Below are 17,277 nucleotides of genomic sequence, written 5' to 3'. Positions count from 1 at the left end.
TGGAAAAAGAAAGCAAGAAAAAGAATTGATTTAGTCAATTCTGTTTTCGCCAAGCAAAGATGTTATTATGGGTCAATCATTCCTGTAAGTGAAAGTACGTTTGGGTGTATTCTCCGGTGACAGATGAGTAGAAAAACTCTCTTTCATGATCTTGGCCAGGATAAAAAAAAGAGAAAAAAAGGCAATTTACCATCCACAGAACGATGTAATAGAACAGAATAATTCTCATAAAAATAACTCAGTGTTTGAATTTGAAGTATCGGATGAATCTGAACTGCAGTGAAATCAATTTGATAACCCATCAGAATGTGATGGTGTTTGGCTCCTGCTTACAAAGGCGTCGCGTTAACTTCTCGCTACAGGGAAATGGTGGTTATTTTCCTCCCCCCTCCCCGCCCTGCCGTAACCCCATCTCAAAGAAATGTTTATTGCTTGGCTGCTACAAAGAAGCTTCAGATACAGCCTTATCCAAATATTAAAATCACGGATAAGAAAGAGCTGGAATTCTGTGCAGGGGAAGCAAAACAAAACAGGGGGGTTGGAATAAACATTATCAGGAGCAGAGGACAAATACAGATGGTGAGATTTACATAAGGCTGGCGATGCTGTGGGAGTCAAAGGCCTTTCTGCTGCCCAGAAATGGAGGGTTCTGCCCGAGAGAGGCAAGCACTGCTGAACATGATCGTACGATTAAAAAACCCATTAGCCTGGACACACAAACAGAATAACCACAGGGAGCAGGTCTTGCTGGTCAATGCCCCTTAAGACAGCAGGCTGGGGTGTGGCATTTTTTAATTCTGAATATGTGCCTCCTTGTCTGTTGTGACCACTCATCGGAGATATTGACACAACGGCAGCAAAAAATTAGTGAGAATTATTACTTACAAAACGGCTGGTCCATTGGCTCCCAGGAAAACTTCATTGGGTAATTTTTCCAGCTTGTCATTACCACTCAGATTTCTATGTTAGAAAAAAGAAATAAACAAAAGTTGTGGTTACTGTTTGATTCCCGCCCTCCCCATCAACTAGCTAGAGTTGCTTAAATGGCTAGTGTTTAATTGACTAGTCAGTTGTTTTGAAAGAAAGGCTATGAACCCATCCAGACCCTGTGACCATCATTAGGGGCCCTTTAACTTTAAGCACGAGTGCCTGAGTTTGCTTTTTTCACCTCTTCCCTCCTTTTCCCCCTTTTGTCTTGTGTATCTTAGACTGTAAGTCTGCTCTGGGGAGGGGCGGAGGAAGGGGGGTGCGGTGGGGGCGGTCCACCCTGGGTGTCACCACTGAGGGGGGTGACAAAATTCCAGGCAGCACTCACCACAGGGCCTGCAGCGTGCCTGAGCCACACATCTCTCCTGGGAGTGACATGGTGGCTTGGGCGCCCACAGGCTCGGCTCTGCCCCAAACGGTCCGCCCGCCGCGTCCCCCTCAGCTGTAGGGCGGAGGAGGCAGGCAGACTCCTCGGAGGCCCTGTGGAGCGTCCTACTCTGGCCAAAGGACTTTGGCTCCAGCTTTGGACGGGAGTTCCGATAAATAACCCTGTGGTCAACAGAGCTTGGTGGGCCATGGTATGACTCTGCATAAAGCAACATCCACTGTTCCTCCCTCTGTTATGATTTCACTCCACAGTTGTAGGATTTGCACCTGTTTTGCCACCTCTAACAACACAGTGATCCTTAGCTGTGTGTAAGCTACCTGGCTTAAGACTCAATATTCTATGCAAAGAAAGAACTTAAACACGCACAAACACAGAGATTAAGTTGTATATCATGGGTAGGAAAACTAAGGCCCGTGGGCCAGATCAGGCCCAATTGCCTTCTGGATCCGGCCCGCGGACACTCTGGGAATCACTGCGTGGATCGCCAGCGCATGTGCGTTCTTTGCCTCTCCCTCCCTCTCCCTCACACACCGGCGCCTCCTCCCTCCCTCCTCCTGGCTTCTCCCCGCCCTGCCTAGAGGAGGAAGGGGACTGGGCTTTGTTGGTGCCAGCAGCAGCAACGCTCAAGTGGCCGCCATTTTAAGCATCCCCTCTCCAGAGCCCTTTTGCGTGCCGCTCAACATCCCTCCGCTGCCGCCGCCAGCCCCTGCCGCTTGCAAGACACAGGTAAGCAGCCCCCGGGGCTTGTGGTGCTCTTGCATCATTATTTTCCCCCCAAAATATAGTCCAGCCTCCCACAAGGTCTGAGGGACAGTGGACCTGCTGAAAAAGTTTGCTGACCCCTGCTGTATATGAAGTCTGTTACCTAAAGAAATACACTGAGCACGATCCAATTACAGTTAAGCATTTTTAAGCACTGATTCCTATCAATGGGAGATGCATGTCAATGGGTGGCATGCAACCAAGGTTTACTCAGAGTAGAAATTATTGGGCCTAGCATAAACTGCATACCCATCAAATGCCTCATAAAAACTAGGACATCCCTCTCCCCCTCCCCCCCGTCGGAGCACAGCAGCCATTTTGGTCGCCTTGCTTTCATGTGATTTTGGGCTGAGATCTCACATGGGTCACATGACTCACATGGGATTTCCGACCCAGAAGATGGCGTCCTGGATTTGGGCCACATCACACTGGAGGGGTTTCAACTGCTGTGGCTCTAATCTGAGTTCAGCTCAGTTGGACACCACCCTCTACTTAAATCTGTTCTATGGAAAACAAAACTGTAACTGAAGTTGTTTTGCTGCAATATATCTCTCCCATGGAATGCCCTCCAAAGAGCCAAATCAGTAGAATAAAGAAATAATACACACAGATCAGACAAGATGGTCCCATTGAAGGCATGGTCTTCAATTTCGGTGAGTCCATTTTTATTTAGCCTTCTGCAATAAAGAGACAATGGCTGTTAGATTCTATTCTAATTTTTATAAAAAATGGCAGCATTCTACTGAAATGCTCCTTAAAACAAACCCCCCCCCTTTAAAAAGGAATTTGTGGTGAATAACTTTTTTTCATAAAACAACAAGAGCCTTCAAACTGTGACACTCCCACAGAAAGTCAGACTGCATCTGGCACAGTGATAAGAATTCAGTGAGTTGCATCTACCATGTGCCACATATTCTGCAGTAAAAGGAGGGTGTCAATCAAAATGTTAGCAAAAAGATAACGGAAGGAAGAAAGTTATTTGCTTCATTTATATACCACTTTTCCACCCAGGAATTCCAGGCGGCATACAAGGTTTATCCCTCTCCCCATTTTATCCTCACGGCTGTGCTCTGTGGTAGGTTAGGTCGAAAGAGAGTGAGTTATCCAAGATTACAAAATGAACTTCATAGCTAATTGGGGATTTGGACCTGAAAGACATGAAAAGAAGTGTCCCATTTTTTGCAATGTAACAGTTCTGCAAAGTTCAATTTGCTCATTTAAAGGGGGCAATCCTGCTATGCATCACTTCATTTGCAAATATTCTAATTTTCTAATTGGGTTCTTCACCTCAAAATAATGCATTTATCAAGCTGACAAGTAACTTCATTCCCTTTACATTTACAGAGCAGAATTACTACTTCAGGTTGTTTCCAGATGGCCTGCTAATTGAACATTCATTCTGATTGGCTTGCAGGGAGTTCAGACAATATTGCACCAAGCAAAACTTATCCCACGCTTTCCAGTGCATTTTCTGGACGCTTTCGTTATAGCAAACACACAATCTCTCTCTCAAAAAAATTTGCACATTTTGCCCTAGTGCACGCACTTTTGCACACATTACTCACCAAGAGAACTACACTGAACTGCCAAATTAAGGGAAAATGCAGATTTTGAAAGATTGCTATGTTTTGGTTTGCAGATTGTTTAGGAAAGTGTGAATTAAACCTGAACTGAATCAAACTCTCCATCCCTACATTGCCCAAATAGCAATAACAAACCTTGGCTACAGCTCACGGTTAATGCGGAGGGCGCTTGACACTGGTGCTTCCCAGTTTGGATGACACAGCATGCCATGGCAGGAAAGAGAGCCAGGGAGAAGCAAAGCAGTTGCAAGCTTCAATCTGGTAGCAGGCATGTTCCTGCAGTCTTACAAAGTCATAGTTTGGCTTGCCACGTTGTGCAAACCAGACTGAGGGATGAGGCAGGAGAGAATTCAGTGCCTTATGCAATTGCCAGTGTGGTGTAGTGGTTAAGAGCGGTAGTCTCCTAATCTGGGGAACCGGGTTTGCGTCTCCGCTCCTCCACATGCAGCTGCTGGGTGACCTTGGGCCAGTCACACTTCTTTGAAGTCTCTCAGCCCCACTCACCTCACAGAGTGTTTGTTGTGGGGGAGGAAGGGAAAGGAGAATCTTAGCCGCTTTGAGACTCCTTAAAGGGAGTGAAAGGTGGGATATCAAATCCAAACTCTTCTTCTTCTTCTTCTTCTTCTTTCCAAAATGACGAAATAACAGTAATACTAGGGAATCTTGACAAGCTTGCGGATGATTTTTTCTCCCAGGGAATGAGGATAGCTAACCTGCCTTTCCCTCTCTCTGGCTCCTCGCTTCATCCCAAACAATCTTCTGCAGTCAGTTGTATTTATCACTTCCACCCCATAATTTGCCTCCTCCCCTACTCCTATTGTGACTCGGCAAGACTCATCCACTCTTAACCCAAAGTGGCAGGCTTGAGTGATGGGCTGACAATGAATCATTTAATTAAACTGTCAGAAAGCCTCCATGCTTGGCCTCTAATCCAGAGCGAAAGCTGCCCATTCGAGCGATACGCTTATCTAAGGTCCAAGAGGGTGTGCGAAGGTTGACACGGAAATCAATTACAGTCATGGTTGGAGAGATTACCCTTTGGACTGTGAAAGGCACGTGCCTGGTAGTGTCACGTCTTTGATGCATGTCAGAGGCGATCACGGCTTACGAGGAAACCTCCCGTGATGCCTCTGGAGGTGACAAGACAAGCTAGAGAGAAATGGCTTCACAGCTAGGCTCCCTGACATGAGTGCTTGTGTGAAACCAACAGGGTGAGCAGGAGAGAGAACAAATCAAGATGTGGACCCCCTGAGGCCTAGCCTGCAGCCGTTGAGGGGAGAGTCAGACAGGGAGTCATTCGTCAGCCAGGAAGCTCTTGACAAGACTTTCCAAACAAGGTCAGAGCACTGATGAAGACTAATATTGCAGTAGTTTCCATTAGCCATTAATTAGTAATTTTAGGTAGGTGTGTTCATTGCTTTGTTTATAACGCCTGCAAAACTTCCTTGTTTAGACCATTCTTCCCAGACAAGTAATCTTAATACGTAACATTATTTTATTTAAAATTGCTTAGACCAGGCAAGAGTTGCCCAAATGAAGCCTCTCATTGGAAGTCTTGCTCAAGGGTTTCTGCTTGTGCAATGGGGCTTTCACCCCTTCCCCTTCAAACTGGCTTGGGGGTGTTCCAGAAACTCCCCAGAACAGCTCACAGGAGGAGGAAAAGCTGATATGTTTGCACAGACAGAACATCTGTAATACCACAACGTTGAATTCCACCCAGTGGTCCATCGCACTCACCACAGCTACTTCTAAGATTGCTGGCCTGATCTAGTGGCCAAAGAGAGCTACAAGTCTGGATGCCTTTGGATGGAATTGCAACTCCAACCCTACTATGTCCTCACTAGGTGGACTTGGACAGGACACTTTCTCACAGCCTCGATCTCCCCATCTGCAACATGGGGGATAACAAGACTGATTTACCTTGTTGCAAGGATGACCATAGTGCCATGCATGTGAAGTATGCTGAATGCTTAAAGGTTTTCTTTACACATCAGCTTTACTCAGCTTCTCAGAGTAAACATATAGCCTTATCGACCAGGGCGCTCTCTCTCGCCCCCTCCCTCCCTCCCTCCCTCCCTCCCTCCCTCCCTCCCTCCCTCCCTCCCTCTCTCTCTCTCTCTCTCTCTCATTTGCTTTTCTGTTTTATCTCATCACCAGCACATACTATGTTACAGCCATACATAAAATAATAGGAAAAAGATAGCATATGTATAAAACAAAAACATATGATAGTAATAATAACGTATCTAAATTCTTCCAATATTATTTAAATCCCCTATATCTTAAATTATACTTCCCTTCCGCTCTTTCCATGGTTTCCTATCTACTATCCTTTCAACTGCGTTTTCTTACTCTACTAATTTGTTTTCATTACCTTACATAATCTCCCATTATAACATCTACTGCTGAGTATTTTTTCAGCCCATTATGATTGTTTTCTTGTTATAATATCCCCCCCATATAATCCGTATATAATATCCAATCCGCTTTCAGTCTCGGGGCCTTATACTTCTTAGCAAGCAGGCTGCACATTGTACCTTTGCATTTCCCCCCTCTCAAACTTCACATGACACACCGAACGGGGGGAGCTCCATGGAACTGAAGGCCACTGTCTAACTAGGTCAGGTTTGGTTTCCCTGTGGCCCTCCATCAACACCAGCCAGCATGGACCAATGGTCAGGGAATGATGGGAGTTGGGTCCAGCAGGACATGGAAGGCCACAGCCCCCCTGTCCCTGCTCTAGGTTCTTTTTATTCTTTTTCTCCACCCCATTCATAATTGTATTTGTTGTTTAGTCGTTTAGTCGTGTCCGACTCTTCGTGACCCCATGGACCAGAGCACGCCAGGCTCTCCTGTCTTCCACTGCCTCCCGCAGTTAGGTGAAACTCATGCTGGTAGCTTCAAGAACACTGTCCAGCCATCTCGTCCTCTGTCGTTCCCTTCTCCTTGTGCCCTCCATCTTTCCCAACATCAGGGTCTTTTCTCTTCTCATGAGGTGGCCAAAGTATTGGAGCCTCAGCTTCAGGATCTGACCTTCCAGTGAGCACTCAGGGCTGAGTTCCTTAAGAGTGGATAGGTTTGATCATCTTGCAGTCCATGGGACTCTCAAGAGTCTCCTCCAGCACCATAATTCAAAAGCATGAATTCTTCGGTGATCAGCCTTCTTTATGGTGCAGCTCTCACTTCTGGGAAAACCATAGCTTTAAATCATAATTGTATATGCCCCTGCAATATCTCCCTGACCCTGGCTTGCCTCTTCATCTTTTTCATACAGGATTATGGTTGGGATACCGCCTTGAAGAACTGCCAGTCATGCCACTCAGATTACATATGGCTCAGATCTGATCTGGCAGGGCGAGGGGGCTGGGGAGGGATCTATACTGCACAGCAATTCTGCACATCCCTGGACAAAATGGCCGTCCACGAACTACCCGCATGGAAACTTCTACAAAGGCACAAACAAATGGGGACCATTGACTTGGTGATAGCAACAATGGAATGCAGGCATCCGCTTCAAGGGGACATTTAGATATGTTCACCCCCCCCCCCAAAACAACGCAAAAAAAGAGGGAGGGGAGGAGAAATCAGGGATGGTTCATTAGGAAACATCATTGTTCCTGTGCAACGAGAAGGCTTCTTAAGGCCTCAGCGTGGCACCGGACTGCGAAGTCGCCTGTGACAATATATTAACATTATGCACAAGCGTAGCAAATTATCAGCCTCTCTGCCCATTGCTTGTCTGAGTAATGGAATGTCTGCAGCCAGCAGGAAAGATGAAGTCATCCTGCTGTCCTCTAGAGCACTGCTTGAATCATGTGGGGCTGCCTTGGCAAGTGTAAAAAGAGAGACTACCCTGGGCATCATTACTTTTTAAATTTGCTGCACGTTGCGATTCAAGAGAGAGATGGAGAAGTTGGTGAGTGGAAAAGAAAAGATGAAATCCAGTTTGTCTGGCGTGGAGAAGGCCTGTTTTCATGTCCGTGAAACCTAATCAGCTGGAAAGTTGTTGTGGATGCAACTCCAGGGTAGTTCTTCCATTTTCCAAAAAAAAAAACCAAACAACAACAACAACAAAAACCCAGGATAAACTGCATGGACTTGGGGAGAAGGAGCAACGCAGCGGAAACACAGAATCATAGAATTGTAGAGCTGCAACCCGTCACAATACAGGAACCTCAGTTAAAGGATCCATGACAGAAATACTGAAAATGCAGCAGGAAAAGAGCTGGAAGTGGGTTGATGAAGAGTGTAGTGATTTTTATATGGAATATGCACCAACCAGTCCCTTTTTATCTAGGACAGCACAGTGGTAGAAGAAGAAGAAGAGTTTGGATTTGATATCCCGCCTTTCACTCCCTTTAAGGAGTCTCAAAGCGGCTAACCTTCTCCTTTCCCTTCCTCCCCCACAACAAACACCCTGTGAGGTGAGTGAGGCTGGGAGACTTCAGAGAAGTGTGACTGGCCCAAGGTCACCCAGCAGCTGCATGTGGAGGAGCAGAGACGTGAACCTGGTTCCCCAGATTACGAGACTACCGCTCTTAACCACTGCACCACACTGGTACCTCGGGTTAAGAACTTAATTTGTTCTGGAGGTTCGTTCTTAACCTGAAACTGTTCTTAACCGGAGGTACCACTTTAGCTAATGGGGCCTCCTGCTGCCGCCGTGCCGCCATCGTGCGATTTCTGTTCTCATCCTGAAGCAAAGTTCTTAACCTGAGGTACTATTTCTGGGTTAGCGGAGTCTGTAACCTGAAGCGTCTGTAACCCAAGGTACCACTGTAATCATTTCCCAGGGCCAGGCTCTGCTAAAGCAGTGTTTTTAATTACTACACAGTATTGGGTAGGATTCAGACTCCACTTTCCATGGAATGGAAAGCTTTTGATCCAGTAGACAGATCCTTTGGTCAGAGACAGATTTTCCCACCCTCACGGCTCCCAGCACCATTTCCTACATTGCTCTGGAAGATCCCATGACTGTCTAGAATAGTGTTAGTAGCCACTGTGCTATAGTGGTTAGAGTGTAAAACTAGGGCCTGGGAGACCAGGGTTCATATCCCCACTTAGCCATGAAGCTCATTGGGTGACCTTGGGCCAGTCACTGCCTCTCAGCTTAACCGATCTCCCAGGGTTGTTGTGGGGATTGAAGGGGGGGGGAGAGAAAAAAGGTGGGCAATAAATGCAATGCAATAAAATAAGTGCTGGAGGCTAAAGAGGGAGGGGGAAATCATAAAAGGTCACCTCCCCAACCCTCAACACCACTCACTAGCAGGAGTGAAGGATCCAACCCAATATTAGTTTGCTTACATGAGCATCAAAACCCTTGTTTAAAGTTGGAGATAGGTTAACATGAGCACATGGACAAAAATAAAATAAATCCTATTGACCGGAGAGTACTTACATATCAACACGTTCAGAACTGAGCCCCAGGAAAGAATTTCTTTCAATCTTGTGTATGTTTATGTTGTCTTGGACGTCACTGAGATTTAAAGAAAAAATACATTTCAAAAAAGGAAATTAAAACGCACCCTTTTGATGCCTTGTTGGCATACAAGGCATCAAATTTTCCTTGGTCTGGAAGATTTCTAATCCACCTTTCAGTTCTAAGAGCAAAATAAAATCCAATAAAGTCAAATACTGATACATCTGCAAGTAAGTAAGAAAGAAATTATCTTCAATGTTTTGACGACGTTGAATGTTTACTGCGAGCTGCTTTGGGAACAGCTCGTTGTGGAAAAGGAGCACATAAGTAAACTCAAATCAATCACTGCTGCCCTCCCATTGCTATTGCAGCAAGGGGAGCAGGAGCGGTGTTGCTATGGTCCAGCCATTGCCATTTGGGTGGGGGCACCACCCCAAAGGACCCCTGAATCTGGTTGGGATGTTTTGTTCCACCTTAAGGAACAGGCATGATTGTTGTGTGTCACATGTCTGTTTACACTCCAGCACAGCTTGCTGGGAACTTCCATTTGCGTGTAGCTTTTGCTTTAGCTGTTTGCTTTGGGCATGAAGGAGAGCAGACATGTTTCCTTTTGTCCTGATCTACGCTGAATAAACCTGCTTGTAAATATGCTCACACAGCCTCTTGTGCCACTTCCGTTTGTGCAGCGTTTGCTCTGCTGAATAGCGTGCTCAGTCTTCTAAAGCCTGGAGCCGCAGATTTATGCTGCACCAAGGACCAGAGTTCTTGGGAGAAAAACAATGACAAACCTAGACAGCATCCTAAAAAGCAGAGACAACAAAGGTCCGTATAGTTAAAGCTATGGTTTTCCCTGTAGTGATGTATGGAAGTGAGAGCTGGACCATAAAGAAGGCTGATCGCCGAAGAATTGATGCTTTTGAATTCTGGTGCTGGAGGAGACTCTTGAGAGTCCCATGGAGAGTCCTCTTGAGAGTCCCATCAAACCTATCCATTCTGAAGGAAATCAGCCCTCAGTGCTCACTGGAAGGACAGATCCTGAAGCTGAGGCTCCATTACTTTGGCCACCACATGAGAAGAGAAGACTCCCTGGAAAAGACCCTGATGTTGGGAAAGATGGAGGGCACAAGGAGAAGGGGACGACAGAGGACGAGATGGTTGGACAGTGTTCTCGCGCTACCAGCATGAGTTTGACTAAACTGCAGGAGGCAGTGGAAGACAGGAGTGCCTGGCATGCTCTGGTCCATGGGGTCACAAAGAGTCAGACACGACTAAACGACTAAACAACAAAGGACCGGAGTTCACCTGGCACACTGGCCGGTGGGCTGGCACCAGCTGGGGGCCTGCCAATTGCCCCCGTTTCCTTGGATGCATGCCAACAAATCTGACCTCAAGGATCATGCATTCTTGTGGATATACAGCGTGGATTTGCAGCCCTCTTCAGGAGTTTTCTCTCCACTCAATCTCAGTCACACGTAGAGAAGCAAAGGGGCTAGCATCACCCCTCCCTAGCACTGTTGGGGAGGCTTGCCATACATCAGGAAAATTCCAGACATGTCCTGGTTTTCAGGTGTAAAAATGGTGTGTGTGGTGGTGGTGGTGGGGAGGGATATTTTGCCAAATCGGCAAAATGTCAGGGAAAACCCAGATGTAATGCAGTAAACATTCAAAGGCATCAAAACGTTGAAGATCATTGGTTTCTTGTTTACTTGCAGATGTTTCAGTGCAAAATTCAGTGTGGAAATCTGGTTGAGATTTCCTTCAACGAACTAGAACTGATTCAACTCTTGGCATGGACGAATTCAGTTTTAAATAATTCCGCCTCCCTCTTTCCTTCATGGGCAACCCAAGAAAAATGGTCAAAACCCCCAAATATTAGAATAATCCAGTAAAAAACTTACAGCACTAACTTCACGGAAGAATGTATCTGGTTAACGACGGGCAAATACATAATTGCGGTGTTTGATAGCAACCTAGAGGGAATAAGTAGATGTTGTTAGCATGTCTTTGAGGAAAACTAAAGAATAACAAATGACTGAAATGAAATAGAGGAAGAAAAGTTGCGGGCAAATTTTTGTTATCCTCATTTTGTTATTCAATATTTAGTTGCCCCCCCCCCAACATTCCAAATTCTGGGTAGTGTTTGATGTCTTCTATAACTCTGCTTACATGTTTTTCATGTGCAGGACATATTGCGGACATATTGCTTCATTTCCAATTGGTTCATGTCCTATAGCTTCCTGCTGAAATCCTGCGATATTGTACCACACCTTTGCTGCACACAAGAGCACCTATCCATAGGACAATAATGCAATAATGCCGGGGAAGCATCACAGAACAACTAATAACATGGAATGATGTGCAGATGATCCAGTATAAATCCACCATTAATGTACTACTATTGATATGTTGCTTTAGTCACAAGAGACTACGGCCCTGCGGGATTTGACGTCTTTCTGCAGGGCCTGCAAGACAGAGCTGTTCCACCTGGCCTTCGGCTTAGACTCACTCTGACCCCTTATATGGGATTTGGTATATAAATTTTCCCTTGGCTTTCTTTCTGCCCCATGGAGGACCAGCATGGATAGCTGGCTTGGGTGAATATCTGATGTTTTCTCCCTTTATGGTCTTGATTTACGGGCTACTACTAAAATGAGGCTGTATTTTAAGCTGTATTTTGAGCCGTATTTTAATTAACTGGTTGTTGTTGTTGTTTTTCTATTACATTTTATTGTAATTCATATTTGGTGTTAGACGCCCTGAGCCTGGCTCTGGCCAGGGAGGGCGGGGTATAAATAAAATTTATTATTATTATTGAAAAACAAACAAAACCCATGCCAGTTTGGAGGCATCATATAAAACTGCAGTTCCCAGGGTTCCCCAGGGAGACAAAATTATGATAAACCCAGTTTAAGCCTTGGAAGAGGAAACTGCAGCCATCGTTTCAGAACTTTTGCTGTGCTTTAGATACCAAAAGAAAAGCATCAAAACAATTTAAGAAACATGCAATGCCCTTAGACACCTAGAAGACTATTCAATATTGGAAGAAGGTAAGAAGATTCTGAGTGCAACACGGCTCTTCCCATTTGTGATTCCTAGCAATTGGCTGACAGTGGAGGTAAAACAAGGCTACGCCAAGCAGGGGTCAAGAATGGCAGCGATAGAATAAAAGATGCATCATCTTCACTGCTGTGCTATGGCTATGATTCCAAAGTGCTTCTGACAGCACAAGGAAGAATCATCAGGTATTCATGTACAAATGTGAGCATCGATGCAATGCGTCAGCCAGTCCTAATGGCATTCTAGCTGACATCGGGATGAATGGAGCCGCCATTTCCATTCCAAAGTGAACCCTCAAATAAGGTGTCTGTAATGCACGTTATCAAAATGTTCCGTAGAGTTTCAGCTGGGCCATTCACAGTCTAATAAGGGTTCATTATCCTTCACATTTCCTATCCTCCGTGCATTTGCTTCACAGGAAAGCAGCATGCGAAGGAGGGATATAGATTTCCGTTGCTGCGAGCATGCGAAAGCTGACGAATCTCTGCAATCGTTATATATCAGAAGGAACAGCGACGGGCCTGATGTCTCATTCAGTGCGGCTCGTCTTCCTGACTGTGCTTCGTGGGAGCAAAGGCATCATAGGAATCTTTCACTCCACATGGGACTCAAACCCATGACTCTGAGATTAAGAGTCTCATGCTCTACTGACTGAGCCAAATGGCTGGAGCGGGATTGAACTTTGCCATGTGGCTGCTGCACCTTTCCAGCTTTCTTTTGTAAAATTATCCGGCCAATTGGCTCTCCTGGCTCCTTAGCAGAACCTCTAGGTAGTGCACAAAACAAATGAAATACTGTGAAAATCCCTGAAACGAGAAGTAATCGGCTAGAAGTATTATCTTATAGAAACAGACTAAATAATAAAAATCAAAAAGTTTAAGGAAAAAATTAGAAAAACCTAGATAGTGGCAGGGATGAAACTCAGGGGCATGCCTGGTGTACTTAGTTATTTTAAAGGGTGAGCCCAGTCTACATGGTTATTATCATCTTGCGGTTTCAGTATTCATCTTGTCTTGCGTTCTTATTGAACCTTTGACTTGCGTTAGGCGTATGTTTCCCTTTTCTTGACAATCTATCAGAATGACGCCTTGTAACAGACTAACATGGCTTCCTCTGCATGTCAGCTTTGGTATAATAAGTGCAACCTGACTCATCGTGTCTTTAAACATTCTACGGTTTTGGGGGGGAAAGAGCTACAAGATTTTTCACCAAGGCCGGGTGGTTTGATCATATGAAGCCTCTGTTTGTCAGCTTCACCAGCTCCCACTTGAAGACCAATTTAAAGTGCTGGCCTTAATTTTTAAAAAGACCTAAACAGCTCGGGGCCTGGTTGCCTTCTTTTCTGTTAGAGCGTTTATTAATTTTCCAATAAAAAACATCCAGTTAACATATCAAATCATAATCCAATAAAAATAAAAAACTAAAATAATAAAAGATCCAATTGTCTTCTGAATTATAATTCTGATTTTACGGCTTCCCACAGTCTGAACATCAAAGCATCTCCAAACCTCAGTCCTGCCTCTCACGATGTTTCCATATTTCCATATCCGGTTTTCCATATCCGATTGCCTTCTTTTCTATCCGGATATTAAGATCCTGTTTGGAAGACTTGCTCCAGTTCTCTCTGCCAAGTGAGGTTCATAAGCCCTGCTGGATCAGGCCAAAGATCTATCTAGTCCAGTATCCTGTTCTCATAGTGGCCAACTAGTCGCCAATGGGAATTCCATGGACAGGACCTGAGTGCAACAACAGAGCTTCGCCCACTTGTGATTCCCATCAGCTGGCAATCAGAGCGGAGGCAGAACTCCGTTATCATAGATAGTAGCAAATAGGGTTGTCAAAAGATTCCAGCCAAAATAGAAACAAGTGGATATTGACAATGTCCACTTATTTGTCCCATGTCCAGAACAGAAATCAGTCCAGCAAATGTGATCAGTAGATCAGCATTTGCCGGCATCGTTGCTTTCCGTCTGCAAATCATATGTTTCTTTCCCCATTTGCATTGTGTTCCCTTCATGCTGATATGAATGGGTGGAATAATGTCATTTACAGAATTTATTCACGCTATGTTATGTACGGTAATTACACGATTATGTAATTGTGCTTCAGTAAGATGAAAAATGTAGTTTTGGGTGGAAGATGAACTGCAGCAGAACAGAAACAATGATGCATGTCTAAAATACAACAGCAATACTTCCCTGGTGGTGAGACAGGTAACCATTAGGAGAGAGTCTTTTTGGTAGTGGCACCACAGTTATGGAATAGTCTTCTCAGGGATGCTCACTTGGCACTATTTTTGTGGCCTTTTCAGCACCAGGTGAATAATTTCTGTTAGTGAAGGCCTTCTAAACAACTTAAGTAAAGCTGGGCTTCTCAGTTTTTTTAAGTTTTTTTAAAAGTGTGGTGTGTTTACATATAGCTTTTCTAACACACCTGTTTCTAAGGGCAGCATAGGGCAGGCCACTGCAAAGGAAACGTACACAGTGTAGGTCAGACAGAAGGGCTATAGCTCAGCGTAGAGATTCTGCCTTGCATGCAGAAGGTCTCAGGCCACTGAACCAGACGGGCCAAGGATCTGATTTCGGTGTAAGGCTCTGTTCCAGAGCCTTTTCAGTAAAGTGGGCTAGAGCAGGCATGGCCAAACTTGGCCCTCCAGCTGTTTTGGGACTACAATTCCCATCATCCCTAGCTAACAGGACCAGTGGTCAGGGATGATGGGAATTGTAGTCCCAAAACAGCTGGAGGGCCAAGTTTGGCCATGCCTGGCTAGAGGAACAGAGAAAAGTGTTTAGAGAGTGATTCTAAATGGCCTCGGTCCAGTATATCTGAAGGAGTGTCTCCACCCCCATCGTTCTACCCGGACACTGAGGTCCAGCGCCGAGGGCCTTTTGGCGGTTCCCTCACTGCGAGAAGCCAAGTTACAGGGAACCAGGCAGAGGGCCTTCTTGGTAGTGGCGCCTGCCCTGTGGAACACCCTCCCACCAGATGTCAAAGAGAACAACAACTACCAGACTTTTAGAAGACATCTAAAGGCAGCCCTGTTTAGGGAAGCTTTCAATATTTGATGCATTACTGTATTTTAATATTTTGTTGGAAGACGCCCAGAGTGGCTGGGGAATGGGTGGGGTATAAAAATTATTGTTGTTGTTATTATTATTATTATTATTTTAACACAGTCGTTGTTGGCTTCTGTCAAGAGCGAAGTCGAACCACTGGGTTAGCAGCACCAAAGTAATCCCCCTGGGGCACAAGCCTATGCAATGTGTCTGGAGGTCTTGGACTGCCCAGATGACAAGACCCACCCCCCTCAGCCTCACTGGTGTGGTCCAAAGGAAGGCAGAGCAATATGTTTGGCACCAGATTGGCTGCAGGAATTGCTGGAAGGGTTTACTCTTTAGCCTTTTATTCTAACGAAGACATCCCACAAGGAGATTTAGGGTCAGAGTTTTCCTTCTCCTAGATGGGCTACCTTCCCAGGTTGACAAGCCCCATCTACCCCTCACTCCCCTCTACAGCTTGTGCAGAAACCGCCGTCTGAACCGTTGGACCCACTACAGTGGTACCTCGGGTTAAGAACTTAATTGGTTCTGGAGGTCCGTTCTTAACCTGAAACTGTTCTTAACCTGAGGCACCACTTTAGCTAATGGGGCCTCCTGCTGCTGTGCCGCTGGAGCACGATTTCTGTTCTCATCCTGAAGCAAAGTTCTTAACCTGAGGTATTATTTCTGGGTTGGCAGAGTTTGTAACCTGAAGTGTCTGTAACCTGAAGCGTCTGTAACCCGAGGTACCACTGTACTGGCCTTATCCGTTCAATCTGCCGAAGCCTCTCTTCGCATGCAGGAGAAGTCCCTAAGTCAACAAGGGTTTGAGACCCGTTGGCTACCCACACCTGGTTCAGCCGGCCAGTTGAAGCCATTCGCAGGGTGTAGCCGCTGTTGCATGCTGACAGCTTCTAGGAGCCACAGGTGAGAGCTGAGTGGACAAACTCCTACAGAAGGAGCACAACGTGTCACCCCCCACCAGAGGTACTATCCTTCCCCTAACACCCCTGTTAAAACATATTCACAAGAATAACCAATATGTTAAGAGCCAGTGCCACTGTTCCAGGGGATGTTGTTTTTCAATCTATTTTCTCTTTTTGAATTTGAATTGTATATCTGAGGATGAGAGTGGAAGAGATAACAATGGTGGTTTCAGGGCATTCTGGCATCCCGATTACAAATGCAAAGTAATTTTGGAAACAAAAAGAGTCCAGTGGTGTGATCTGAAAAGGCAAAGATATATTATCCCAGCAGACAATGCCTCCATTTACTCTTTTCCTCTAATGAGGCTTGTATCTGTGAAAAGGGCAGCAAGTTACCATTTGGAAAGAGATTTGCATCCACTCAGGAGGAGCAATTAACAATTTCATCCTCTGTGTGAAAAATCTTTGGAAGCAAGTCAAGGGCTGCCTTTCATTATTATTATTATTATATATATATAATAAACTTAATCGGACTCTAATGATGTTTATTAACTTCTGCAACTTAGGAAAGAATGCCGCCTAAATAAGTGATTGGCCAGCTTGAAAGCTTTCTCAATCACCAGCATGGATGCTTTATTAACTAGGCCTTTAAAGTTAAGGGTTGTGGGTTTTTTTCTCCAATTAACATGTGGGAGAAGATAATTGAGTAGCTGCAATTTCGCCATCTCAATTTAAACAAATATTCACAGGATTAAAAACAAGACGTAAAGCCAGATCCTGTGCATCTTTTTATTATGTAGCTCAGTAAAAGAGGACAACCCTTGCGCTCAGAAGATCCCTCTAGTTAGGACAAGATTCACATCACTAGACGTGATGAAACCCCTGAAAACAGGGAAAGCTCCATGAATGGACAGGAAAAGGTTCTGTAAGAAAGTGAGGCAGATGGTAGGCCTTTTCATATCTGAATTCTATAATAATAATAATAATAATAGTAATAATAATAATAATAATAATTATTTATATCCCACCCTCCCCAGCCAAAGCCGGGCTCAGAGCGCCTAACAACAATAAAAGTAACACAGCATTCTAAAACCAATTCAAAATCAAATTAATGGCA

General features: G+C 45.0%; 1 protein-coding gene across 3 annotated transcripts in view; it reads right to left on the bottom strand.

Moving 5' to 3' along the window:
* FSHR (follicle stimulating hormone receptor) overlaps positions 1-17,277 on the bottom strand; it is a gene marked incomplete at its 5' end in the record, with an annotated part of 87,914 nt that overhangs the window by 14,117 nt on the left and 56,520 nt on the right. For all 3 annotated transcript variants that reach the window (XR_013836569.1, XM_079968633.1, XM_079968634.1), the window contains 4 exons: positions 886-960; positions 2,746-2,814; positions 9,119-9,196; positions 11,038-11,109. Coding sequence is in view for 2 of the 3 variants with exons in the window: in XM_079968633.1 (XP_079824759.1) it covers positions 886-960; positions 2,746-2,814; positions 9,119-9,196; positions 11,038-11,109 (294 nt within the window). The remainder of the gene's footprint in view (positions 1-885; positions 961-2,745; positions 2,815-9,118; positions 9,197-11,037; positions 11,110-17,277) is intronic.

Source organism: Podarcis cretensis (genome assembly GCF_951804945.1).
Source record: "Podarcis cretensis genome assembly, chromosome: 3".
Classification (NCBI taxonomy): Eukaryota; Metazoa; Chordata; class Lepidosauria; order Squamata; family Lacertidae; genus Podarcis; species Podarcis cretensis.
The sequence above is the reverse complement of the archived record's forward strand: the minus strand, read 5'-3'. Positions and strand labels throughout refer to the sequence as shown.